At 39.0% G+C, this 27296-nt stretch overlaps 1 protein-coding gene across 1 annotated transcript; it reads right to left on the minus strand.

Annotated features, from left to right (window-relative positions):
- Positions 1-5503: 5503 nt before the first annotated feature.
- NECAB1 (N-terminal EF-hand calcium binding protein 1) lies at positions 5504-26480 on the minus strand. The gene is made up of 9 exons (XM_010291740.1): positions 26475-26480; positions 24279-24415; positions 21724-21836; positions 18573-18649; positions 13395-13448; positions 11741-11853; positions 9609-9686; positions 8514-8605; positions 5504-5532 (listed from the first exon to the last, which is right to left on the minus strand). The coding sequence occupies exons 1-9, from the start codon at positions 26478-26480 to the stop codon at positions 5504-5506; spliced, it is 699 nt and encodes a 232-aa protein (XP_010290042.1).
- Between the last annotated feature and the right edge of the window lie 816 nt (positions 26481-27296).

Genomic DNA, 27296 nt, shown 5'->3' on the forward strand with positions numbered 1-27296 from the left:
ATTCTTAATAATATATAGATTATAATATATATATATTCTATATATATAGAATATAATATATAGATTGGAGGAAAAGTATTTCACAGTTCTTGACCATGTAATCTCAGAAGGCACCTGGAATCAAATAAAAAGTGAAGATAAATTAAAAACTAATTTATCCAGAAAAGGCAGTGATTTTGGCTCCTTGTGGTGCAATACAGTGTCATCAGTCTGTCATGTTAAATTGCCTGCTATGTGTGGCACCTTGATTATTGACACTGGATGTCAGAGTTTGAGCATTCCATGCTGAAGTAGAGGACAAGTGGATTGATAGTGGAAAGCCTATAAGACGAGTACAAGCAGCTTTACTTTTAATGCAAACAGCATTTTCCAGGTGCTGTTTCATTCTAATCCGTTTAGTGATGAGACAATTATAATCTACAGCATTGTTTTGGGGTTGGGTTTTACTTTTGCTTGTTTGTTTTTCTTTCCTTCCTAAGCGTGTTTTTGGTAGCTTTTAATGAATTTTCCCAGAATCATCTAGTTTGGAAGGGACCTCTTGAGATCACCTGGTCCAGCCCCTCTGCTCAAGCAGAGTCAGCTTAGAGCAGGCTGCCTGTGATCATGTTTAGTCAGGTTTTGAGTATCTCCACAGGCAGAGACTTTCAACCTCTCTGTGGAGAGATTGCACAACCTGTTGCAGTGCTTGGTCACCCTCACAGTGAACAAACAATTGGTTTGGGGAGGCAGTGAAAGCTAGGTCTCTTTCATCAGATCTTACTGGATGGTCCCATCTGTTAAAAAGAAAAAAGAAATCAAAAATATTCCTCATAGCCTTTGTGGTTTCTAGAAGAGTGGGAGAGATACAGACTAATGTTAAGGGTATCCTATAGCAGAGCTGATATGATAATAAGTAGTTATCTCAATGTTGCAGTTCCTGAAATCTCTAAGGTAGGTGCTGAGGTGGATTGCTATGTTTGTGGTGTCCTGATAACAGGTCATCTAAAGACAGTACTTTTTTGGTAGAGCAGTGCCAGAAATTATAGTAGAATGTTAGTATCCTGATGATAGCATTATTCAGGACTTGTTTTCAGTGGAGTGTGCAAAACCACGTAGTTTACTTACACTGAACAGTAAGTAGTGTTCAATTGTTCCATTATCCATCCTCTTTCCTCTGCACTTTAGTTCCTTCATGCAGCAGATTCTATGGTTACATGGGAAAATTCCCGTGTGTTGACTCATCCCGTGTCACCCATTTTTCTGTATAGAAATCAGAGGGATCGGTAAGATGAACGTGTAAATTAAATGAATGATGGGGCAGAAGGAGGCCTCCAGATAAATTTCTAATGATGAACAGACAATCTTACAACATGTCAGTGAGCTTGTATTTAGGAGCAGGTGGTTGTCAACAGTTTGCCACTGAATTGGGTATTCAGGCGATTCTTATCCATGTTAAGACTTCCGTACTTCCGAATTTTTGAAGTCACTGCTGAAGTATATGCCCATCTATGAGTGAAACCTGTATTTTCAGATGGAGAAAAGATGGCTTCCTAGAGTGACTTGTACAAGGGAGATGCTGTTGTTACAGTTAGTGGGGTGTGGATTGCGGGTTGCATTTATCCCAAAAGACACTGGGGGTTTTTTTGAGATGTGGGGATCAGGCCTGCCTATACATAGCTCAGCATTTGAACTGAAGTGATGCTACTGTGTTGACAAAGCCTGCCATGAAGAGATCAGATTAAGTCTCCATGATTAATGAAAGTAGAACTTTCATTAATTAAAAAAAAAATCACATTGTTAAACATTGTCATGAGTGAATGGTTTAGGCTGCCTAAAGAATCACCGCCAAAGATATTAGCAGGCAAATGATTTTAATATGAATCTGCAAAAAGTGGAGATTAATATAGAATATATTAATAGAATATATTCGATGGCAAGGTCCACTCTATTACTTATGGAAAAACATGCAGATAGAAATTGAATCAGAATTGAGTTGGAATTATTTGTATATGGAGTAGAAAAGGGTTGTAAACAGACCCGTGAAAACCTGGTTCAAATGACCTCTTATAACTGAAGTAATTTGAGGGTTTGTTTGTCTTACAGGAAAAAAGCAACCCTTTTATTGACATATGCAAGAAGTGACAGGTTGTTTGGAAGATGAGAAATCCATCAACGAAGGAGCTACATATGATGTAGATCTTTAAGATTTTTTGAAGGTACTTGGGTGCCTACAGATGAAAGTAGGACCCAATGAAACTTACGGAAATGCCTGTTTCTTCCTGTAATTGCCTGAATGCTTTAGAAGTCAAACCTGTAATTTTTAATGCCTGAGATGGTAATGCAATTACAGTGAAAATAAATAATTTTACATTTTGCTGTGACGGAGTTTTGTCCTTGAATTTTCTGTGTTTATGTAGCCATGTAGTTTGTCTGACCATAAATTATAAACCAGTACTTGACTGGGGCTTCTTGCTTGCTCCCACCTCCCTTCCTTAGCAGTAACAATGGAACAACAAATACTGGCAGTGTGAAATCTCAGATGTCTTAGGGTATGTACTCCTCTAGCTTAATTTTTTTTTTTTTTGCCAAAACTTCACTCACTTGCTTTCTTTATTTGAAATCTCTGTCTTGACACAAGAGATTCCTTAACGTTTAGTGGATGCATACCTTCTTTCAAGGCATGAAATCCTTGTTACTAACAGTTTCACTAAAATGAGAAATCTTGTCTCATTGTGGATCAGAACAAGAGAACTGTCTACACATTGCATTCCTTGAAGTTCGTTGTAAATAATTGTCCCATGTTTTTGTCTTTGAAAAGTGGAAGTAATGGGCAAAATTGAGGAAGACGACCGATTTTAATCATGTCTATATGGGTAAATATACCAGTACATAGTTAATTCTGTAACTTTTTTTCTTAAATTAGTGTCATATTTAATAGTGAAGTGGAAAGCAGTAGAGTATTTCCTGGAAGCATCCTTCAGTTGACAAACATCAACAATAGTTATTTTGTATGAATATAATTACCTTCAAAACCTGCATTCAGACCTGCACGGATGTAATCTGGGCAATGAAGACAATTTTTTAACCTCTGCCACAACCGATAATGGAAACTAAGTGAGAATGTGTTGAAAAGTAATCGCAGTAGTGCAGAAAACTTCAAAGTTGCATTTGATAGACACTAGATTTCTTTCCCTGAAATACGCAAATGAGCTTATTTGAATTCAGTTTCTGTTATATTTAGCAGCAGTTAGCCAATTAAAATAAACTTCCAAGTATATTCTATTTGTATATTATTTACAGGTAATGTTACAAAGAACTGGAATATTGTTTGCTTTTTAATCACTGGGAGATTTTTAGAGTGAGTTATATCGATCTTTTTCCCCAGTACGTGCTGAAGGCAATTTCTGTGTGTAGCTCTCAACTCTTAAATGAAACTTCTCAAACTTTTTATTGTGTATGGTTCATCAAAGTGTTTACTAGCAAATATAGAATGGAGAATAACTGTTAGAAGGCTGTATTACCTACTAGAACTTTTCCCCCCTCCAGCACCTAATTGACAGGAAGTTCTAAAGCAGGTTATTTTAAGAATAATTTTAGTATCGTTTATCCAGTGAAAAGGAAAAATGTAAACCTCAGAGTGGTGTGTCAGTTTTCACTGAAGGATTTACCCTGCAGCAATGTCACATGTCACTGTGTTTCCTTTGTCAGTACATCAGTAGCGACAAAAGAAAACAGGACATACACTAGACTGACATCTTGGCATAGGAAAAAAGCCAGCCAGATCTTCAGGAATATAAGTAGCTTTGCTTTTACTTTTTGCTAAAGACAAAGAAACCTTTAAACTTTCACTGTTCCGTTATTTATGAGTGTAATACAGCTATTTGGGTGCCTTTTAAAGAATTACCAGACCTGTAGCGGGACCATGTTAATATGGGAGAGCTTTGGACTCCAGTAGTAAAAGCATTCAGTTTTGCTGAGTTACTGTAAGAAGATTTAAATGTGAAATTTATCTCTAATATGAGATACTCATTTATCTCTAATATTTATCTCTAATAAATTTAGGTGTGTAGGCATCACTTTCTGACATCCACATTTGTGTAGAGAACCTAGGCTCCATTGATTTTATTGGCAAAGGGCTTGATTCAGTTGCCTAAAGGTAAGCATCTGGTGTCATCTGAGACATGTAGGATAGCTGCATGAGGCTGGCATAAGTGACACACAACCTATAGGTAACTCGTGTCCTCAGCTGGGAGCTGGACACCAGCTGGGATACTCTAGAGCATCTCTCACGTGCTAGATGCCTTTGTTAAAGCAATTAATTTTGTCTCAGAACTCCATTGATACAATAGGAGCTAAGATGCCTTGGTCACATGCAGGTACTTAAATGTGATGCCTTTCTTAATCTTGAGCTCAGTCCTGGTCATGGGTTCTGGAATATGGAACCATACTGCAATGAAGGTTGCTTGTTTGTAGTCTAAATTCCCCACTTTTAATTACACAGGGTAATGTGTTGGTTGAGTTGAAATAAAAATAGATAAATTGTACAGTGAAGAAGATATTTTCTTGAATATGACTTGTAAGTTACTTTTTGGGTACTGTTTGTAATGTTGGACTGCTAGATGAGTGGAGAGATTGGTCATTCAGCATGTAGAGCTTGTCAAGCTGTCATGGAGGTGTGAGGTTACAATAGCCACTTGCCTTTCATTCTTGGGCTGGAGGACACACCTACTGCTCAGCTGCAGGGGACAACAGCAGGGTTTCTTAGGGAAGAAAGTATTTCTACTTCCAGGTTTATGGCTATTTGTGCTCTGACAGTGATTCCTCTAATGACTTTTCAGTGAGCTGCCAGTGGTCTAATGGAAATATTTTCCAGGTGTTCAGGACATAGATTTCAAAGCAAATCGGTTGTTAAATGTTAAGTCTGTGGATCCAAAGTGGCTTGGCAGGCTGGCAGATATGTTTCCTCTTGCGAGGGTACGGGCTAGAAGCTGTGAAGAGAAAATGGTACTGCCTCGTCTTGTTATGGGAAGAAAATTTCCTGTCTGAGTGAAGTTCTGTATTAACACAGAAAGTTGTCCCTATGTTTTTTCTCCTAATTAATGACTTACAGCTTCTTTGAAGCATAAAACATGTATGAAGAAGTGTGTTCATGTTCATACCTGTTTATTCTGTAAAAGGAGAAAACAGCAGCATTAAGTAACAATTGTTTTATTAACGTAAGACTAAAACTTTTCACAAATACTGTCATACCAATCAAGATGCACTTCTCTGTGACAGTTTGGACTGAATATACACAACAGTTTAACATAGTTGTCTTGTTTCAGCTTTTAGAATGCATCATTCCACTGAACTAGTCACAAGAAGAGACTGTAATGTGCAGTTTTCCATGATGGAAAAGATCATATCCATAATTACAAAGAGCATCACATCATAAGTTCATAACTCAGCACACCTGTACACTGCTATATGAATGTTATTGTAATGAAAAACAATGCAATGTTAACATTACTTGGAACCACACCTTCTAGTTGTTACTGAGAACCCGCCACGATGCTGAAAGAGAGGAGAATTAATTTATTTGTTAACATAAGCAGTATTTCTTTTTCTACCTCTTGTAAAAATCCTAAATAAAATAGCTGCAACATATATAAAGAAATGTTCATTTATATATGCAGCTAATACTACTTTACTTTAAAGCTGCATACTTTCAAGGACACAACCTTTCCAGGCAGGGGAAGAATACTTAAAATACTAGGAGAGCTGAGTATAACTGTGGGTGGGGGAGTGGCTTTAGCACAAGAATTTATATCTCCTTTTTTATAACATTCAAAGAAACATTAAAGTGTAATAGGGGCGGCTGCATAGAATTAAGCGTCCGTATGGCAGAGAGCAAACCACATAAATCCTCACTCCTGTTTTGCTGCCTGTGTCATTATTTTAGCTGAGCACTGTCCCCCCTGGGTGATTGTGCTGCCTTTAATGACTTTCTTTCCTAGCGATGTTATTCAAACCTGGTGCTGTTCTTTTTACACAACTCTAGGAATTAAGAGCACTTTGCCCCAAAAGTAAGAGAATTGGTGGGCTTGTAAAATGTCATTCCCGTAAAAGATGATCTGTAATCAGCAGATTATAGACAAGGCTGGAGTGAATCACATTTGTACCGCTGCCCCACGGTCCCTACCCTTTGCCCTTTTGAAACCGAACCTTATGCAGAGAAGAACCACAAAGTTTATGGGGAGAGACAGGAAGGAAGGAAAGGAACCGTGACTGTATCTGAGATGCCATGTTCCCTTAGCAGAGGGGTGTTCTAGGCTCTGTAGGTTTTGCACTACACAGTTGGGGTATTAAATTCCTTAATACAACTTATTTATGTGAATGTGTCCATAAGTCCTTCAATTTATGGTGTTCTTCTGAAAAATGTTATTCTTGAAGAAGAATGTCGAGAAGATACTTAAGAATCTTACCTGAATTGGGGCTATGAAAGCCTACTAGTCTCTGACACATCAGTGGATTAATGAATTTTGTCAAAAAAAGCACCAATGTAACAGCTTATTTCATGGATTGTCGTGTCATAAGTGTTCAACAGTTTTCCCCTAGCTTTTGTTTTCTTCACCAAAAGGTTCCCTAGTGTCCTCAAGTCCAGATCTTATATAAAAATTAGGCATTTGCTGAAGAGGTGCTGAGTGATTCATGCCACCCTGGTAGATTGGCCTGAAGCAACTTGGTTGCTTAGCAGGTGTGCAGGTGATTGTAGTAGGTTGGTAACTGATGGTAAATGAGTTTGCTTTAGGATAATATTGGATCTAACAGTCTTGAAAACCCTTGTCTTCTTGAAATCTCTTGTCTTCCTGAATCATTCTTGGCCACATAAGTGTATACTTATTAATTTTAATTAATTGGCAGAATAGAGACTCTTGGGTAGTAATCTTTGATTGAATCAGATTACAATTTAGAATTGCTTCAGTTCTTAGTTACCCAGGTGTGTAAAAAAAAAAAAAGTGGATGTGTCTGAGATAGGGTAAATTTGTTTTTAAAATAGAGCCTATCTATGTGCTAGTTGCAGACAGGTTGGGGTTTTTTTCTAGATTGTACAATGGTATCACTTTACAGTGTCTAAAATTCTTTCATAAGGCATACTGGTAGCATTGCAGCCATCATTTTTTACTTCAAGAACATTTTCTGTCTTTCAGATACAAATACGATTTGTATAGATCAGGCATGGGAAGTACTTTCCACGAAAGAAAAGTTCAAATCTCTGCACAGATTTCTAAACTACAGATAATCTATAAAATTATAAAAATGACTGCGAATGCGTTACTGCCCATCGCCCCCCCAGCAAGGGGTGCGCAGGGAGAAATGCTGTTTCTATGGCGACTGCCTGCCAGGATAAGACTGCCGCCAACTGAAATCCTTCTTAGCAGAGTCGATGCCTCAACGAGCATTTTGAATCCGATTTCAGTCACTTCTATATTTAGGCATTTAAAAAAATTGTTTACATTTTATTTTATGTTAATTATACTGTAGGTGTGAGTAAACCACCCCTGGGACGCTCCTGGCTCATATGCAGTCTAGCTCTTGGACACAAAGAAGTTTGGGAAAAGGACACCTTGTTTCCTATAGCCAAGTTCGTCTTAAATCCAGCAATTTCCCAGTATGATACAAGATTTGAAGGGATTCTTGGTTTATTAAGTGCAATCTCCAGATACTGCAGGAATCCTTGGCATATAACTGTGTGCTCAGATCAGGCTGATGAGGTCTGAAAATGCCTTGGCTAGTTTCTTTTAAGGAGAAACCTCAGGTACAAGATTATGTAAATTTTTTTTTTTTTCCTACTAGGTGAGGTTTTGTTTTAAACTTAGTCTGTACTCAGACATAGGGGAAATTAGGGTTTCATTGTAATAGATTTGTGTTTCCTAAGAAAAAAAAATTGCTGTCCTCCCTGTGTAAATATGGGACTGACACTTGCTTTGCTTCATCCTGCATTGTCTCTTAACTGTCATTTCTAGGAGAAAGAAAATGTTGCATACTCATTGTTTCGTTATTAGAAATAATAATTTGGAATCTTCAACACCTTGCTTTTTCAAAAAGTAGTTTGTTCTTTTTTAACGTAGCAGGAAGTATGTATAATAAATTGGTTAGTAAATATCAATTACTAGTATTTAAGGCTTTCTTCAGTCAGTGTAAGTACGATTAAGTTGAAGTCTTCAGCAGAAATAATTTTTTTACCTGAAATCTTAAATGGGGTCTATTTTACTATTCACAAATAGTATTGTTTATTCTAGATATTTTCTTAAATAGTATGTGCAAAGCGTTAACTTTGCACTATATGAAATAAAACATTGTGGGTCTTGTTCTTGCTGATGTATTTTTACATTTCTGTGCTTAAAATAGAAACATTTGGAGTCCCTTTCTCCTTCACATATTACCAAAGAAGATCTGACTAAGGGTGATACTATGCAGTGGTTCTGCATATGGAACACACTAATATAACAACTCTTCACACAGAATAAAAAATGTGCAAAATTGATATTTACCAGGGACTAGCATTGTTGTGATGATCTCTGGAGTTTCCAAGAAGTCCACGTTACTTCTTTGGAATGTCTTGCTGTAATTCTTTTGAAGGTGGCTAAATGATTGTAAAAATAAGACTATATCAAGTTTTTTAAAGGGGCTCAAATTTTTTTCATGAGCATTAGGAATTTTACAATTAATGTTGTAACAGAGATTTTGTGCTTCAAAACTTAAGCAATGATGGTAGTGGGGTAGGAGACCAGATAAGCTGCAAAGTGCTTGCATGTTACATTAAACGCAGTTTTTTTTCTGTATGGTTGACTCTTACTCTGATGTTCATCTCTTGGCTGTGGCCCAATATAGTGTTGATGTGTGTTACTAGTGTTCTTGAGTCTTTCTGAAAAGTAAACTTTGAACTGGGGTTTTGTTTAAAAGGAAAACAACTAAGCTTCAGGAGACTTCATCTTCCTTCAGAATGGTTTCTGTCTACAGGTTTAGGATCATAGGGTTGGTTTGTTTTTTTAATAGTGAATGTAGTTAAGGAAAATCTTTTTGTCTCTACTCAATTTCATAGCCATCTGCCTGCTGTAGGCTAGAATTCAGCTGCTAGGACGCTCAATCACTTCTATTTTGGGCCCAAAAGAGACATTCTGGGAATCTGTCAGATGGGGTTTTGTGATGTGGATTTGGGAAGTGTTGGGAGAGTTCCCCATGACTGCTTGCGTGCTTAAATGTGTTGCTGGATGGCACACCTCCTGTCACAGTCATTGGCTCCTTTTATTTCTTTCATTATCATTAAACTGTGGCAATATGCCTGTTCTTTTGTTTCTGATCAACTAACATCTACCTGATGCCCTACCTTTCTCTATTTGCTTTCAGACTTTGTATGTTTTGTTCGAACTAGCTGTGTCTGACATTTTTATTTATATATTTCAGTATATTTTAGTCCTTAGAAATTGAAGGATTGTTCTGAAGTATTAATTGTGATATATTTACCAAAGGATCGATTAGCAGTATTTAAAGTAATTTGTATTCAGTCCTTCTACACAACTGCTTTCTAACCTTCAAAACTGTCTATATTACAAAAAAAACCTCCATCACAAACCCCTAAAATTTACCTATTCCAGGCATTGCTGTTCTCCCAGAACTCATAAACAATGAAGCGGGAATCACTTGGAAGCTTCTGTATGGAAACACTAAGAATTGTAGGATAGAACTAATTTAATCAAACATGACAAAGCTTTTGGACATACACATTTTATTCCAAAATACTTTTGAGCAGGAACCAAATGCAGTGACTTTTAGGAAAAAAAAAGCAAACCAAAAAGCAACCCAAATAAGAAATTTAACAAATAAGTGAATTTTGGGAAACATACTGCAATTTATCTGAGCTTTTTTTTTTTTAAACTCTTGGAGTATTTTCATGGGTTTTTATTTATTTTATATTACTACACTTATAATGGACCCTTATTTATGCAACTAATTTTTCATATTGATCCAATAGTGTCATTTATCTAAAAAAATACTAATCAATAATACAGAAAATTAATCAAACAACTGTGAGTCAGGGAAAATCAGCTAATACAGCATATTGTACACAGAGAACATCTCAAATACGTTTATAGAGTAACTTGTGCTGTTTCATTGAAGAAATACACTGTGAGAAGTCATCCTTTTGTATGCATCAAGTGGCATAGAGTTTAGGTGCTTTGAAAGCGAATATTAATGGAGAATAAAAACAGATAGACTGATGTCTGCTGCAGGTACACTTTTAAAATAATACCTTTGGGTAGTATTTACTTGTTCTTACGCTATTCAGCTAACAATTTATCAGAAGTGAAAAGTGAGCCACAGAATATCTGCTGATGCTCCCACTTATTATCCTGAGCATAAAAGCTTTATAGCATATAGGGTATTTATGCATTTGAGTACTCAAATTGTTGTTTAGATGTATAGCACAAAAAGTATATATATTTGTATTTGTCTTCAGTGCCCAATTGTGAGATTGCTGATTTTACTACTGATGTGCTTGCAAACCGGTCTCAGATTATATGTCATACTGTAATAAGCAATAAAGTCATATGATTTATTGGGTTTCTCCTGCCGTATGTGAAAATACGTTGTAAAATAGCAAAAATATCAAGAACTCTTGGAAAAAGCAAGTCAAATGTCATAAACAGCTGTGGTAAAAACCAGCCGGAAGGTGGCACTACAGACTTACCAAATGCCTGTAAACTCGGGGAAAGTAACTTTTTGCCGTCATTTGCTCAGTTGCGTTCTGAAGTCATGTACGCTCTGTCCCCCGACAAGTTTGCAGTCACAGCAGCGTTCTGCTGGATGTTTGGTTTTGGAAAGGGACTGGGGGGCTTCTCTGTTTTTTCCAGGTCTTGGGCCACAAGAAAATTTTATTTTCCTCATCAGTCTGCCTGTACAAGTGAACCACTGCAAGAAGGTCACTCTTTTTTTCTTCCAGCTTAGCGTACTTTTTCTGGTCTGTGTGAACACTACTGATACAATCATAAGTGTGACAATCTCATAGCAACAAGGCTCATAAATTAGGGTTGTGATAGGCAGCCTTTGAAGCCTTTGAATATATAGGAAGCTCCTGTATTGTGTACACGTTATAAAAATGTTTGGTTTATAATGGTCTGTGGTGTGTACAGTAGTAGCCTTCTCAAGTATGTTAAATGAAGAAATTTAGTTCAGTGGTGAGTTCTAATGGTTTATTTAATTCTAAAAGGAGCAAAGCAGAAATACACTTTGTTTCATTGAAAATTTTGCTTTTTCATTTTTCCCATTCTTTATTATCAGTGAAAATTGTAAAAATGACAGCCTAAAGGGAAGATTTTGAAAGCTTCCAAGCAGAGAAGCAAGTCGATAAATTGCTCACTTGGCAGGTGAGCACAAATGAAGGATGGCAGATGAGTTTTCCAGTAAAGAGTGTCGGTCTCGGAGCTTCCAGGAGCTATGAATTGATGACCTGTAGAGCTGAAAAACCTTAAAGATTGTTTAGCATCTTTGGGATAGCCTGTATTGTTATTTTGTGATATTGCTTAAAGTCTGCAGTCTGATGTCTTTTTCTGGTTTTAGTTGTCTTTGAAAAGCTCTGTCTTACACACATGCATAACCAGCCAGGAAAGAAGATGTTACAGGTTCTCTCTTCATAAACAACCCAGCTCCACTTAAAAGCTATTCAAGAAATCAGACTACATTCCTCCCTTCAGCCCAGGGGCAATAACATTGTACTTACTGCAGGCAGCCACCCTGAGTAGAAGCAGATTCCACGTACTGCTTCAGAGCAAGCCGGAATGCCTCACTTTCTTCTTCTATCACAGACATTTGACGTTGAACAATCATTATGTGCTGATACAAAAACATTACAATATTACTGCCATATCATCCTCTGAATTCCGTGGACTTTACACTCAGAAAAGTCTATCATAAAACAGTAAAAACCACAATCATCAAATAAAACCCACAAAGGTTCCACTGAAGTTTGCAGTCTTTGTTTTGGTGCTCTGGAGTGGAGAATTGGAAACACCTGAAGTGTAGCTTTTGTCTCAGCAGCCTGAGGCACAGAATGGAAACACTCAAAATTAGCGTCCACCTTAGAGAAACTGAGAATTGTCCGAAGCCTGGATGAGAGAGTCTTTTTAGAAGAGTGCAAAGCAAATGTTGATCTTTGGAATATTCTGCAATAAAGTCAGCATGTTTCCTTGGATTAATCTGTACGCAAGTAGGGGTGAGGTTTGAGGTAAGAGCATATTCCCACAATCTGCATTGGATGCAGTGTTACTCTCATGGAGGTGCTCTCATAGTCTTTCACCTTTCAGAGCTCTGACTCACACCTGAATGAGATGCCTAAGGTAGCCCATGTTAAATGATGAATAGAGAGGGTGTTTTTTTCTCTACCTTTCTGCAAAAAATGAACAATTTTTATAAACAGGACTATGGAAACACTTAGCAGTACAGAAGACCAATTTATCCTGAATTGTTATGATTATAATTTAGCTAATGTAAGGTGTTTACATATTGATTTATCCATTGAAGCTTGTCAACTTTACTAATGAAATCTTTCAAGAAACACCATGTGCTTTTAATACAACTTCATCTCGTGTATGTGTTTTTGACTTGTTTTTGCCTTGATTATTGATACTGTTTTCTCATGGATTATCCCTTCTTCATAAGCAGTCTGTATAGAAATACTGTATAATCTCATCTTAAAAAGAAAAAATCTAATACAACTCCTGTGATGAAATAAGGAATTTGATGTGCCAGCTATTTTCGTTATTTTTTCATGTGATTTGCATTTTGTTAGGTTCAAAGTCCTGAATTTAGGAACACCCGTGTATTTGAAAAACTGATCTCAATCTTGGACATGAACTTAATTAAAAGTAAGTTTATCTCTGGTTATAATTTTGGGTTTGTAAGTTGTAATATTGATTACTGCTTAACACTAGATGCTCTTCAGTCTTTCCTGGTAAGGCTTCCAATGGCCTTTTTGGAAGGGAGGGAGGCTGGCTGTACAACCATGATTTAAAGCGTGCATGCAGCATTAGGTGATCGGGAGCTGACAAGCTACCAGCCCGTAAACACTGCTGTCGAATTCAGTAAATCTTATTAATGACACGTTTTACTCCTTATGTGAGCTGAGTTTTTGGCCCACTGTATCCTTTGAAAACAATGCAAAAAATTAATATAAAAGTTTTGCCCACATATACCTAAGTTTTGTTGTGTTGCATCTTGCACAATGTATTCTGCTGGCTAAAATGGATTCCTACCACTGGGAAAAGGGAGGATGGTGATTTTTTTATTTTTTAACAAAAGAGATGAGGGGAGATTGTTGTCTTACTACCTGGCATTGAAAATTAAATGTTAAAAGTCATTATCTTGAAAGTACTTACAGGTTTTGCATTTTCTTCCAAAACTTCCTCTTCAAATGGCACAAGCTTTAGGTCCTTTCAGGCAGTTGAAAAGAAAATAGAAACATGAGGCAATACTACAGCTGTATTCTGGCCTTACCTTGTTAACAAACTATTCCAATAGCTAGATTCTGTTATATCTCCAGAAGTTATAATTAAATCCCTTCTTTATTAGCTGTAAGTCAAATACAAGCGTTGTTTTCAAAGTCTTGCACGTTTCAGTGGTTAAATCCAACCCAGGCTGTTCTGTAAAGTTTTATTTATAATGCTGAGCAGGTAGTTTTTCATTTGTAACAAATCCACTTGCTCACAAATGTATGTTGGACTTAATTCAGAAAATACACATTCCCTCTCAAACTGTCACGTGGACTATGGAGATGAGTAATTTGAAATGAGCTATCAGCTACTATTACGCCTTCATAAAACTTTATGCAGAAGAAACTTCTCTACAGGGGCGTTATGATGGCAAGGAATTGTTTTCTAGCATTGAAAAAAACGTGCACAGTGCTCCAAGTCAGGTTTCTGAACCGCTGCACTTGCTTCTGAGGACAGACTGGGCGGCAGCAAACAGGCGCATCGGTGAGGCAGCAGTATGCTTTGCTTGGCACACAAACTGGGTGCACGCTTCATGAATCAGTGACTCCTGCAAACACCCTCTAGTAATGCGCGCAAAATTACCACTTACATGCTAGGCACATGCAATACCCTCTAACACAGTGCCATATGGACGTTCTGAAAAATATCCATATGCCTGGAAAAAAGCAAGTCGATTTGCAATAAGCAGCTGGAGCAAAACACGCTCTTCGTTAGTGACGCTTCGCTTCTTATTGCAAACAATTCTTGTGTCGCAAAGATAAAATTTTTTTCCTACTTGCAGGTCGGTGAGGCTTGATTAACCTCGGGTAGCAGGAGTTTTGCCAGCACAAATACTGCACTTGCTGAAAAGCCAACAAGAGGTGTGCGGGTAGAACTCAAATGAACAGGGGACTTCCACCAGCAGCAGGTGGCAAAGCCAGGCAGGAGCGAAGCAGCAGTCACAGACTAACTGCTGGGTAGCCGTACCTCTCCGCAGAATGTGCATAGAAAGGCATGAAATGTGTGTGTGGAAGGAAAAAAACCAACCACAGTTTTAATAGCTCATTTGTCAGTGCAGACACTTCAGATGAAAAGCTGAAGGAAAATGCATATTCCTGTGGTTCTTCTAATTTTCAGTGCAAAATTTTTCCAGGGAATGTTTGGAAAAGGACAGGAAACAAATGACTCGAGTTGTACTGCAAACTTTCTCTTAAGGTATCAAGAAAAAAATAAATCTGTTTTTCCCCATGTGTATAACTTCAGAACTTGAGGGGAAAAAAAAGGACTTACAAGATTAATTCATGGTTAAATTCACCTTTGACAGAAGACAGCAGAAGAGTTAGACAACACTAAATCAACGATTCACCAGGTAGTTTTTCAGTAGGAACCACTGATGGACACCTTGCTGACCCCCTCAAGAATTTGAAAATAATCTATAGCAGTTCTTCAGTAGTGTTATGTCGTTAGACAGGGCATGACTACGCAGAGGGGCTAAGCCTACACAGACAGCTTGCTGTGACCTCAGAGCATGCGAGCGCTGGTGCATCGTCCTCATCTCTGTGGAAAGAGCGCTCGGTCGCCGGCTGACTCAACGTTGAGCACACGTGAAGTAGCCCACTTCTGCTACTGAGCTGAGCTGAGAGCTCCTGCCAGACAGTTATCACGTGGCCTGCAAGTGAAAACTGACCAAGGCTGCAGCTCAGAGCTGGGGCTTTACAATGCCTCCTCAGTCCTACCTCGCCTCAGATGAGAAGTGGTCACTTTGGGGTAAAAATGTGTAAGTTACTGCTGAGAGATGGCATATGTAACTGCCTCATCCCAGGTGGGAAGTGGTATTGGGATCACCCTGCAAGGGTTCGACCTTAAGGAGAAGGAGCTGTGGCATTGGGAAGCTGGTAAACAGCTGGACATCTGCATGGCTCAGCCTTGAGGAGAAGGAGCTGTGGTAAACAACTAAGAGGAAGCAAAGGAGCGTGTGGACATCTGCAGGCAGCGAATCCTGACTGTGGAGAAGCGCGTGGACTGTGTGTGGTAACCGACCAGGACGTATTTTGTGGTGCGTGAAAGAGCTGTAACTGCATAAAAAGCGGACACTTCTAGCAATAAAGGTCTTTGGCCTGAATCCCCGCCAGAATCCGTGCCCTATTACTCCACAAAGTGGTGACCAACCACTTGATGTTTCTGTCTAATTAATTTCAGTCTGAAGTCAATGGTCATTTAAAAAAATGGTCATTGAAAAGCTTTGCCTTTTCTTGACTTTGCTTTGGAACAGAATACATGGGCTCACAGTCTTCTACTGCTAAGAGGCATCAACATGCTTTTTGCAATACATGCCTGTTCCAGTCATGACCCAGACACCGTTTTGCTAGATGCTGTTTAAACATGGATCACAGGGAGCTCCTCCTACTGTAATGGAGTGTAAGATCTAATAAAATGAGGACCAGAGGGAATGTCAATGCAAAAGAATTCTCATAGTCTTTTTAATACCTCTTAGGATACCTTATAGGACCAAAAGTTTCATGATTTCTAAGTTGCATGCTTAGTAAATTGGGTTTTTTAGTTCACAGGGGCCAGAAAGAGGTGCCAAGAGAAGAACAATCAAAGTTGGTGGTCCTGGAGAAGCTGCAGAAATGGTGAACTTCTCACCTCTCACACTTAGACCTGGTCATGAGATACAAAGTCAAGCAGATGCAAAGTTAGGGCAAAGGTGGATACAGGCGGTCTATTGGCAAAATTAGGATTATCCAATTGCTGTGTTTTATTAATCAAGTTTTATATTGATAAGGAGATAATTATGGAAGGTCTATGCCCTGCCACCATTTCCCTTTGGCATTGAGCTCCTGTTCAAACTGAGGTTCTCTGTCATTTATCCATAGCAGATCTGATAATTTTATAACATCTGTGTAAATTTCTATACGACAAAATGGTTGGCTGTTTTCTGTAACGTTTGCATTGCATTATTGCTGTATGTCAAGTTTGTTTTTTCAGTAACACTCTTTTAAAAGTTTCCTTAAACTCCTTTTTTCACCAGTCCGTGTCAGGAGGTCACTGTGGCAGGGCAGTGAGCTGCTGTCTCCAAAGCAGAGCTGGAAGTAGAGCTGGACCAAAAGCAAGAGTTAAATTTCATGATGGACCTTGACATTTCAAAATCCAATTTATATCTATTCAGAAAAAATGAAGTTGCTACTAAAATGTCATTAACATGGCAACTGCTGTGTAATTGCTTTTCTCACGCAGAAATGACCTCTGGGAGGAAGCTGTTGTGTGCAGGTAGATGCGTATGCCCTGGCCAGAGGCTTAATGGACTCAGCAGACCATGAGGAGCTGCTGAGCATAGCAAGCAGCAGAGTGAGAACCTGACAGAAGTTGCAGGCAGTGCCGCAAGGAATGGCCGAGTTTCACAGCTGGTTAAGGAGAAGCGATGCGAGAGACTGTCAGACCTCAGGGATAAGTGAAGGGACTGGGCTCCTTTTGGGGAGCAGTCTTGCAAGGCCAGCAGTGCCGGAGGGGACCGTAACGGTAATGCAGCTACCCAGTAATAAGGCTGAGGTAACAGAGATACCAAATTTTGGTCCCAAACTGGGACCAAAGGGGAAAAGTAACTTGGGACCATTTGTTCATTTGGGAGGGAGCAATGGCAGAGAAAGGTCAGTACACTTTTCTTGTTGAGCCCTGTGCCAGGTCACCACCGTTTATTCTGTCTTCTTGTTAAATCCCAAACTGAACTATTTTCTGTGTGTATAATTTGCTACTGAACTCAAGTTGGACTAGCGGGCAAGTAGGAGGAGACACTTGTCTGCCAGGACCCAGGGTCTGAGCCAATGTCTGGGTAAGGGGCAGGTGTCCAGCCACGAATACCAGATGGACTTGGAGCCCATGATAATGTTCACTGGGGAGCGTCCATCCAGATCAGCTGGAAAGAAGGGACAGGGTCAGGCTGTCGCACGTTCATGTTTCTGCAAGCGCTGCCTGTCTGTGGGTGCTGGTGGAGGCACCCGTGGTGGTGTGCGTGAATCCATGTCTTTGGAGCACATGCACATCCTCGCCGACAGTGAGCGTTGACCTGCAGGGAGGAGCAGCATCAGCCGCGCTGGGACTGGAGGAACTCCTGGGTCCGAGAGCACTTCAACCTCAAACCTAGCCTCTAGTCAGGAGGAAACTCCCTGGGTCCCAAAATCCTCTGAATTCAGCCACTCCCTTAGCACCTATCTGAAATTGTCTGTCTGTCCTTCAATAGAGACACTTTATGTAGAGAACAACCCAGGAATTTATACCTTACTTTTTTCTCTGCTCTTCTTTCTCCCCTCTCCCCCCGCCAAGTCATCGTCACACAGACATAAACCAACTTTGAAAACCTAGGGTAGCAATCAATCTGATAGAAAAACAAAAGAAAATTATATTTTCTGTACAGGCAGATGTTACTCAGGTTTTCACAAGCCCTGGGAAGCCTTTGTATCGTTGGATCAGACAGGTCATTTGTCAGGCTCCCGGAGAGCTCTGCTTTGGCGTGGGAACTGCAGGCTGTCTCCGGGCTCTGGGGGCTGGTGCAGCCCGGGAGCTGGGGTGGCTCCCGCGGCTCCCAGGCGGGAGGGTGGGAGTTGCATCAGCTTTTGGTTGAACTCTACTTATTAGGAAAGTGTTTTATCTTTATAAATTAGTATTCTGTGATGGGGAAGGAAGAAACAAAACTTTCTGTCAAGCTCTAGTGGGAAAGTTTGGAGAAGAAGAGAAAAAAATCAGATCCTAAAAAGAAAGGCTTGTCCCAAGTTCCCCAAAACAAACATAACTAAATACTATAACATCTTCCAGTCATAGAGTGATGTGACTTTTCAGATCTTTATGAAAATCTGAAACTGTGGTGATGGAAAGGGGAAAGGAGAGTGTGGGAAAACCATGTCATACTCTCATGAAATAGGAAAAAAGGTGGTGAAAGGAATATGTAGGTATTTAATGAGTGTTAGCTCTCAGGTGATGTGGAAGTTTCACTCATTATTAATTGGAAAGACTGGGACATTGAAAGCATTTGTGGTTTAAGGATTGCTTTACTGAAAGTGAGAGAACAAGCAGGTGAAAAGAAACACACACCTTCTTTTCCAGCCTGTCAATCAGGTTTTGGAGTCTGTTTATCTGGGTTGTCCACTGGCTGTCTTCCTCAATCCAACCTTTGGAAAATATAAATAATAACTATTTATAAAATGGAACTAAATGCTGGAACATATTAATTTATTTTATAAAAAAGTTTAGCTTAGCTTGCAATTTATTTTGCTGTTTGAAGACTGTGCTGCAACTAGTTCAATGTTCATTTAGATGTAACTAGAGGAAAGCATGATTTTGACTATATGAATTATTTTCTTTCTTTTTAAGATACAATAGAAATCCAATACAGAATGAAAACTACATCCTAGATTAATGTCAATGCTTTTGAAATCGTGCTGAAACCTGAAGAAAGGAATGCTCTCCTCTGCAAATGGAACGAGCTCATAACCTGAACACCTTCTGCTCAAAATGCAAAATCATCTTGGGGGGGTGTGTTAATGCTTTCTCTGTCTTAATTTTTTTCTCAGTTTGCCATTTCTTAATCTTTTTTACGTGAAAGTTGCTGTAAGAGTAAGAGTTAGGTCTTCTGCTGGATAGCAAGCCTGTCTTTGAGATTCCTCTAAAATACATCCCATGGAGGGACCATGTGCTGTGTCTCGTCTGCAGTTCCTCTTTCCCCTGGGAGAATGGGTGAAGGTGAAAGAAAGGCAGCCAAGACTGTCTTAAATATCCTGGCATGGCCAATACATCTTAGGTGATAGGATCAGCAGACCTGCTGTATGGCCCTGACCGCAAGGACATCGCCGTGGTTGGCCTGTTAGCATTCTCAGGATCCTGACGTGGCGCTTCCAGCAGGATTCCAGGATTATTCAAAGGTTAAGAGTATATATGCTCCTTCCCAATAAAAAAGTACATTCTTATGAACAGTAGAAAAGAATTAATAGGGTGTACATGTGCAGATATGTTTCTGGCATGGCACATTGAGGAATCTTGATATTGAGGGATTCCTGAAGGAGCCTCCTAACATAAACGTAGAATGTCTCATCTGCATTGAGAATAAGGGTCTTTCTCTTCATTCAGAAAAGGTTCATTTAGCGGCAACAGCTGTTTTTATACTTATACTCTGAGGAGTTTTCAGCTTTGTTACAGTCATCTGCAATATGCTGTTTTAGGAGTTTTCATGTGTTCATCCACTAATTATGGATATAATCTTGCAGTGGACTCTGTAGCTGATTTGATAACATTAACTGGATGTCACTTGCAGCTAATGATCCTTGTTTACCTTTCCAACCAAACAGCGTTCCTAGGTGCTTGATGAATTGCAGCAATATGGTTATTAGGATTGATCCTTCCTACACTAGATTTTTCTAGAACGAGATTTTGGTTTTGAGAGCTGTAATTTATGCTTGTGGTGACTGCAAATTTTGACCAACTCAGGATTGATTATGTTTCATCATAATAACTTTCCTATGTTTATTTTTCTCCCAAATCACAGAATTCAGCAGCAGAGGAAAGACTAAAGACACTGGATGTTAATTGTGTCTTGTCGCTCTATATGGATAGGATATGCCCCTTTCAAAAGAATTCCTAGCACTCCATCTCTACTGCAGTCATACTTGTGACTGTATAATGACCTGATGTCTTATAGCAAAGGTGAAACTAGAAAATGTTGTTCTACAAAGGCACAAGCATCTCTGAGCCTCTCTAAAGTCTCTGGAAAACTTTGCTTTGCTAAAGTCTCAAGAAGATTGTCTATCAGATGGAAGGGATAATACTCAAGGAAGCAGATATGTGCATTATGAGAGCAGTTCCTGGCGTCACCCACAGTGTGAATGCATACATAAGTGATTGCTCTAAGGAGAGAGGAAGACTGTTTATCAAAACCTGAAGATTTTTCAACACATGCTCTTGATGTGTGCATTCATTAACCTGCTCATTTTCCACCTGAGAGTTCTTGTGGCACTTGGACTATGTTTCAACCAAGCAAAGAAATCTTAAAGCTGGGGACATACCAGAGGTGTGATGTGTAGAGGAGACAGAGTGTGGCTTTACCTGAACAAGTACAAAGACTAAAGAAATGCTGGCTTCAGTGCTGAGTGCATATACACACCTACAGTGTTATGGTGCACGTGGGCAGCAGGCAGTAAGAAGGAAGACCAAGTGCCGAGAAAAACACAAACCTTGTCTAGGAAAGTAGACAGCAGTTAGACAGCTATTAGCATAGCTGTGGAGAAAGATGTTAGCTCTTTAAAATTACATTAATACAGTAAGTGGATTTGGTACAGCTTGCATATGTTTGGGCCCCTTCTGAACTCTGAATTAGGAGGGCAGCAACAAGGCTGTGACCTTCCTTGTTATGAACACCAGCAACTCACAAGGGATGAAACGTCATCCTGCATCATTGCACTGAATGAACAGCATGATTTAATGAGTGGCAGAAAGTGAGTCAAGAATGTAAGTGACAGAAGGATCTTCAAAAGAGGGTTAAAAAGGAAGAGGTAAGCACTTGGCTGCAAGCAGTGAAATCTGCATGACTGGTCAAGAAGTGGGCTTGACCCATCACGTACTTTGGCATTTCTGTCACCTTCATGCCTTGATTCTAACAGACCTCACTAAGCCTGGAGATGTCTTCACTGAACCTGGTGCTTAATGTCACTGCTTCCAAAGAATCCCATTTCCCAAAGTACTGTCTCACGTTTTCCAAAGCAGAAATGCTGTTTCAGATTTTTTGTATCACCTTAAATGAAATATTTTTTCCCTTCACATTTTGTATTTTCCCTTTCTGTTTCTTATTTGTTGCCCTCACCTGGGAGGTATAAATTGTGTGTATATATATAAAAAAGAGGTGTATGTATATATAAGCATGGTTCTGTATAAGTTATAGCCTTCCCCTTTTCCTTCTTATCTGCAGGCTACAAATATTACCCAAGAAATGTTGAATCAACCCCCAGCACCAAAATGATATCACAGTTTGTCCCAAAATTATGTATTTTTTATCAGTTCAGATCTATGGATACATATTTGTTTTCCTTATGCTTTTAGCTAATACCTTCTATATTAAATTTAAGATTGATTTCTGTCAGTAAAATGAGTTATCATGTCTAATTCAAATTTTTGAGAGGAAGAAACATATACATTTTTCTGTATGTGTGTTTATATGCATGTGTTTTAAATATCTTTAAAATGTGAAATATCATACCTGTGCTAAAATGAGGGCTATTTGGTGACAGGCTGTTGTTCCTCAGAAGCCTTCGACCTGAGCGTTTTCCTGGCCATTGAATTGAGAGCACTTCTGGTTGTGTTGGGCCTTGTCTGCACAGAAACATGGGAGACTTCATAAGGTAAAACATTTGGGAGAGCTCTCCTCTCTCTGTTCTCACAACATGTGCTTGCATGTTCCCATTTGAATTAAAAAAGGAGAAATACCTATTGAGGCCACTGGATTTTTTCCCAGATTTTCACTATTACTAATTAGTTGTGTTTCGGTTGATAGTCATTAGAGAAGTAAAAAAAAAACCAAAAAAAACGGAGGGTTAAACTGGCGTAAACCTATCTTTTAGGGAGAGAAAGCTTGAGGTCAGTGTCTGCCTGTGATGTGGTTCTGACCTCACCTAAGGAACCATTCACACAGTTTCTTCATTCATGTGAGTTTTGTAGCATCTCTGCAGAGGAGCTGGGGTCACAAGAACAGCTAAAAGTGAGATACAAACTTTAAACATTGACCCCTTCAGCTTAAAGATTTAAAAGATAAACAATATGTATCTGTTAATAAGGAAGGAAAACCAGTGAGAATTAGCTAATATTACATTTCTGGGACCAGTATTGAAATGTAGCAGATAGATACAGAAATGACTTATGTTTGTACTGCAATGACAGAGTTGTTGAAGCTTGAGAGTTTGTGTGGGGAATGAAGGCTGTCTCTACATGGTTCTTCTTCATCACCCATCCAGAGAGCAATGAAGGACCAGGACTGTGGTTAGTTTTGAAGAGTTAGTTGGATGAGTGGTTGCAAGGAATATTAGACAGTAGTCTAAAAAGTTCAGTAAATAATTCCCAGGTCACTGCTTTAGAAAACTCTCTGGTCTCTTGAAGCACAGAATGAAGGCTTACCAAAAGCTCACACACTATGTTAAGGAGATGTTTGAGGATGGTATTTTCTGCAGCATAAAATCCCTTCACAGTAAGCTGAGTTATGGCAGTTTCCCACTGTAAGCACTCTTAAATTAGTTTAGGAATGTCTTAATGGGATTTTGATTCAGACAGTTTGCACCTGAGTTAAGTTAAACATAATTGAAGATTATTTTACATAGGAACTGGGGCATCTGCACTAGGTTCTAACTCATTTTCTCCTAAATAGCTGTAGTTAAAGTGCTGAGTTTGCCTGGCTTTTACATTGCTACCTCAGAAAATGGGGAAGATGGTATTTGGCTTAACGGTGTCACACCTCTTCCTGATTTTCTTTGCCATAAACAAAATTCACCATCCAAGAGGATATTTCTGAAAAACTGAAGGCAGTTGTTGAGACAGTCAATGCAGACAAGAAAGCTGGCAGCAAAAGGGGTGTTCATATTACCGAAGTCTATGCAACCAAGTGAGTAATTTGAGTTACTCAGATGATCTTTCTGGAAAGGCTTTCCTAAAAAGCAAGTCAGAGAAGAAGTCAGTGATTGCTCCAGAGGATGTAAAAGCACCTAACAGGTCCCAGCTCTGAACTAGCCATTCAAGACTTCTTTCTCTGCCATCAGTCCTGTGGGGAACCTGTAGAGATGTATGCATGAATGGAGGGGTATACATACTGTGCATACTCAGTGCATCCTCAGCCTTTCAAATCAACCTGCTTGATTCCTGCAGTCAAGCTGCCGGCACAAAACCCCAGTGTATTCATGACTTAATAACCTCAGTACAGTATTCACGTACTTCAGAGATCTCAAAACCAACAGCAAAGCAAACAAGAAAAATGACGTTTCCAAAAGCAAGAATGAAAAAGCAATGCATTTAAAAACATATGCTGAGATCTTCTTTGTCCATGAAACACAACAGCTTTGCTTTCTGTATCATCTTTAACAGTAGCGTACCAAGGAAAACAAATCCATGAAGGCAAGTACCTTTTCAAAAATATTTTTAACCTTGATCCTACAAACCCTCATCTATCAGAAAAATGTTTTGATCCTTGATTCTACAAACCCCATCTATGAGGTCATGGTATTAAATTCAGCTAAATCCCTTGGATGGATGTAGGTTATCCAGGTGACTGAGAGTTTATAGAGTTAGATGTTAACCAATACTATGGTTCTATGTTCTAGGAAGAAGCTGTTATAGCAAGAGCCTGGCTATTTCTCCTCTTAATATTTGGATTGTTGTGCAACCAGGAATGAAAAAAAAAATCATAAAGCTGAAAGAAGTAAACAAGGAGACAGTCAGTGGCCTTAGTAGTTTCAGAGCTCTTCACATTGCAGTGGTCTGGTTTCTGCATTTGATATTCAATAGTCAGTAGATTTAAAAAGAAGTCAAAGGAGCAGAGCCTCGGATGTAACAAAATGGTCCTCTTAACGTGCAACCCACCACAGCACCAGATTGGAACCTGCTTGTATTCAATTTCAGGAAAACTCCTATTAATGAGTTCCTATAGGGAATAAAAGGTGTATCCTTATTTCTCCTGCTATGCCCTACATCAGGTTGTTTGGTGAAAAATGGTCTTGGATGTTCATGGTGACCCCGCTTCTCACCCCCTTCAGTGCTTCAGGGTTTGCTCACCTGTCCTGCCGAGTCTGCTCCTCTGTGGTTTCCATGGCACACTCCAGGCTGCTCTGGAGGGACTGAAGCTGGTTCAGTGTTTCCTTCAAAAGAAATCGAGTCACAAACTGCTCCAAATTAGAAGCTTCCTGATAGTCCTAAAAATTACGTGAAAAAAAAGGTAGGGATTTGCCTGCTAGGTTGGAAATACGTGAGGGAAGGTTCAGGCTTAATTCAGAAAGGAAGCAGCTTGGATGTTTTCGTGCTTATACAGGCAAACCACGTAAGCAACCTTTACGTTTCTGGACAAAAAGACCTCTGAATTTCCAGATATAGACACTGATCCCACCCAGGCTGAGAGAGGCCCAGGTGCACAGTGGCACAACATAGTTTCTACTGAAAAAAAACCCTTTTCCTTACATTTCTTAACTCCAGTTGATGGCAGTGCCACGTTACTTCTTAAATATGGAAAAGCCAAGATATGATTGACAAATGCAGAAGTGAAATTATAGTTTTTATTCAGGTCCACTCTTGTGAAAAGATGTTTATCTAGCCCACCAGCCTGTCTCTGACAGTGATTGTGGGAATAGTCTTTGAGCAGGGCACGTACTTAGTGATACTGCCCTGGAAAACTCCAGCAGCAGTTTGGCTGAAGGACTGCCTGTGCCAGAGAGATTGCCTTCTGAATTTAACTGTCTTTGACTGAGTTTTGTTCCTTTAATTTGTTTAGTTATTTTTGAAACCGCATATCTATATATTTCACAATTAGGTGAAACGCATCTAAATATTCTTTGAGTTGGAGCTTGGTTATTAGAAATGTTTGCACCAATATGTAGCAGTCTGTAGTGGTTCTTTGTGTACTGACATTTCCAATATATTTTATGTGTTCAAAAATAGTTACGCCTATTTTGTGTAGGTAATTTCAGAAATCAATTTTTACGCCTGCTCTCTCCCTCGCCCAATGACTCACGTTTCCATGGATGAGGTCAACTTAATGTTTCTGGCAAGCCCATATCTGCAAAACCCAGTTCTGCAGCAACATGCAGGTAATGCTCTGTCTGTGTGAGGGGTCACCTATACAATGATATAAACACCCTCTTTGTTGTTTTCTCATTAATAAATGTAATAGAGAGGATAGAGCAGACCCCTAGAGCCTCTGCTTTTACTGTGTAGAGCTTCCATCAGGAACAGAGAAGGAAATTGGACTTCCACCTCTTAAAATCTGAATGAAAGTATGCTGGTATACATTTTTCATATGCCCTAAGTCTGCTTATGTGTGCAGAAAAGCCACTCAGCTGATCTTGAAAGCCTTTGGCTACAATTCTATCTAAAATGGTTTCGTAAAATATAAGGCACATCATTGAATGGAAGATTTCTCTAGTCACCACATTTGAAGGTAGATGACAGTCTCTTATCTCCAAGCTTTAAAGAAAACTAGTCATTTGAATGGTGTTGCCTCCTACTCTAGCTGAGAATTTGAATATTTTTGGGCAATGCATATGGGTATTTTTAAGCTCTTCCCTGTTCTTCCTAGTGTGAATTACAGCTGAAATGCCTTTTTAACTTTTAGACTTAGAATTTTTGCATGTATGTGTTTACAATAAGAACACAAATACGGGATGTTTTGAAATTTAAATTAAAATAAAAGATTGTAAGATAATAGCTTTAAAAGCATTTTGCTCTCAAATGAAAGCAATCAATTCACAATATATATTATTAAGTTAGTTCTTGTTGGAATATTTCCGCTACAGAAATCTGATGTTAAACCACTTGTGAATCAGCAGAAGTTACTTATGTAGCCAGGAGCCTCATGGTCTTCTATCTTCAGATTAATCAGGTGTGAGCCACTTTCCAACAAATAATTTCTTATTTATATGTTTTTAAAATAGATACTCACAGGAGTTTGTCTGATTGTAACTGATTTAAAACTTTGGTATACCTGACAGAGATCATTTAATTTCCAACATTTTGATTCTCTGTGGCATGTTACAACAATGTGTGCAAATCTGTGTAGCATGGGCACCTAAATAAAACCCTGCAGTAGAAATAAGGGTAGGTTTTAATTTTTCAGCTTTTGCCAGTGCTTTTGGAAACAAGTGAGCAAAACATGACAGAACTGACCATTTCTTGTAAGTTTTTCAAATACCAAAGCAATCTCACAAGAGGAGGAGAAGCGAAGTGTTTTAAAATTCTGGGCATCCAAAAAGCTACAGATACCTCCATGTAGCTTCCTGTTTATAGTGACAGTAAATCTGATACGGGCATGCTGAATTACAACTTAGAATGTACACCAATATTGTTTCATTTTGCAAAATGTTCAGCTGGGGCCTCGCTGATGGGATCATATAAACATTATCTGTCTGAGACTGGCTGTTTTTTGACTCCGTCAGAAATCCTTTCCTGCATCTGAAAGTTATTAATGTTTTTTTCATCTGAACTACTCCAGGATTGTGCATTGCACCAGGATTTAGTCTTTTTTCTTCCAGTTCTGTTGTGCCGTAATTTCTATGTTTAAAGGCTTCCCTATGGAAAAGGTCCTTGTAATCTTTAAATATGGCTTAGTTACCTTATCTGGTACACAGACCTTTTTTGTAAAGACAGGCTAGACCGTCAGGATGCTATCATCACCTGTGGGAGTCTTGAATTATCAAAGACTCTTTCCTTATGCATATTTTACCCAAATATTGGTGTTTACAACATAGAAGCATAGAACACAAGAAGTTTCCGCATAGAAGACTATGCGGAACTACTTAACCCGCTTAATGCACCCAGCTGGGCAAATGGCTATTCAATATTTTTCTTTAAATAATGGCTCTGCGACTAGCAATTCTGAGCTCACAGCAACGTTAGATAACTTCAGCTCCTTACTGCTGAAAGATGATGACTCCTACTCCTCCTTCTGAACTTCTTCAAAGATTATAAAAGAAGGTATTCAGCATATATGAATTGTCAAAATCATTATAATTTAAGTCATGGAGGGCAAGAGATTGTCTATTACAATTCAACTTAAACCTCAACTCCAGTTCTTGGCTACAAGGA

The sequence above is a fragment of the Phaethon lepturus genome, unplaced genomic scaffold (genome assembly GCF_000687285.1).
Source record: "Phaethon lepturus isolate BGI_N335 unplaced genomic scaffold, ASM68728v1 scaffold14247, whole genome shotgun sequence".
NCBI classification, from domain to species: Eukaryota; Metazoa; Chordata; class Aves; order Phaethontiformes; family Phaethontidae; genus Phaethon; species Phaethon lepturus.

Coding starts and splice junctions, on each gene's coding strand:
- NECAB1 (XM_010291740.1), bottom strand. Junction 13,449..18,572: donor TTGACAGGCTGGAAAAGAAG/GTGTGTGTTTCT, acceptor ACTGCCTGAAAG/GACCTAAAGCTTGTGCCATT. Junction 9,687..11,740: donor ACTCAGGGTGGCTGCCTGCA/GTAAGTACAATG, acceptor TACAATTCTTAG/TGTTTCCATACAGAAGCTTC.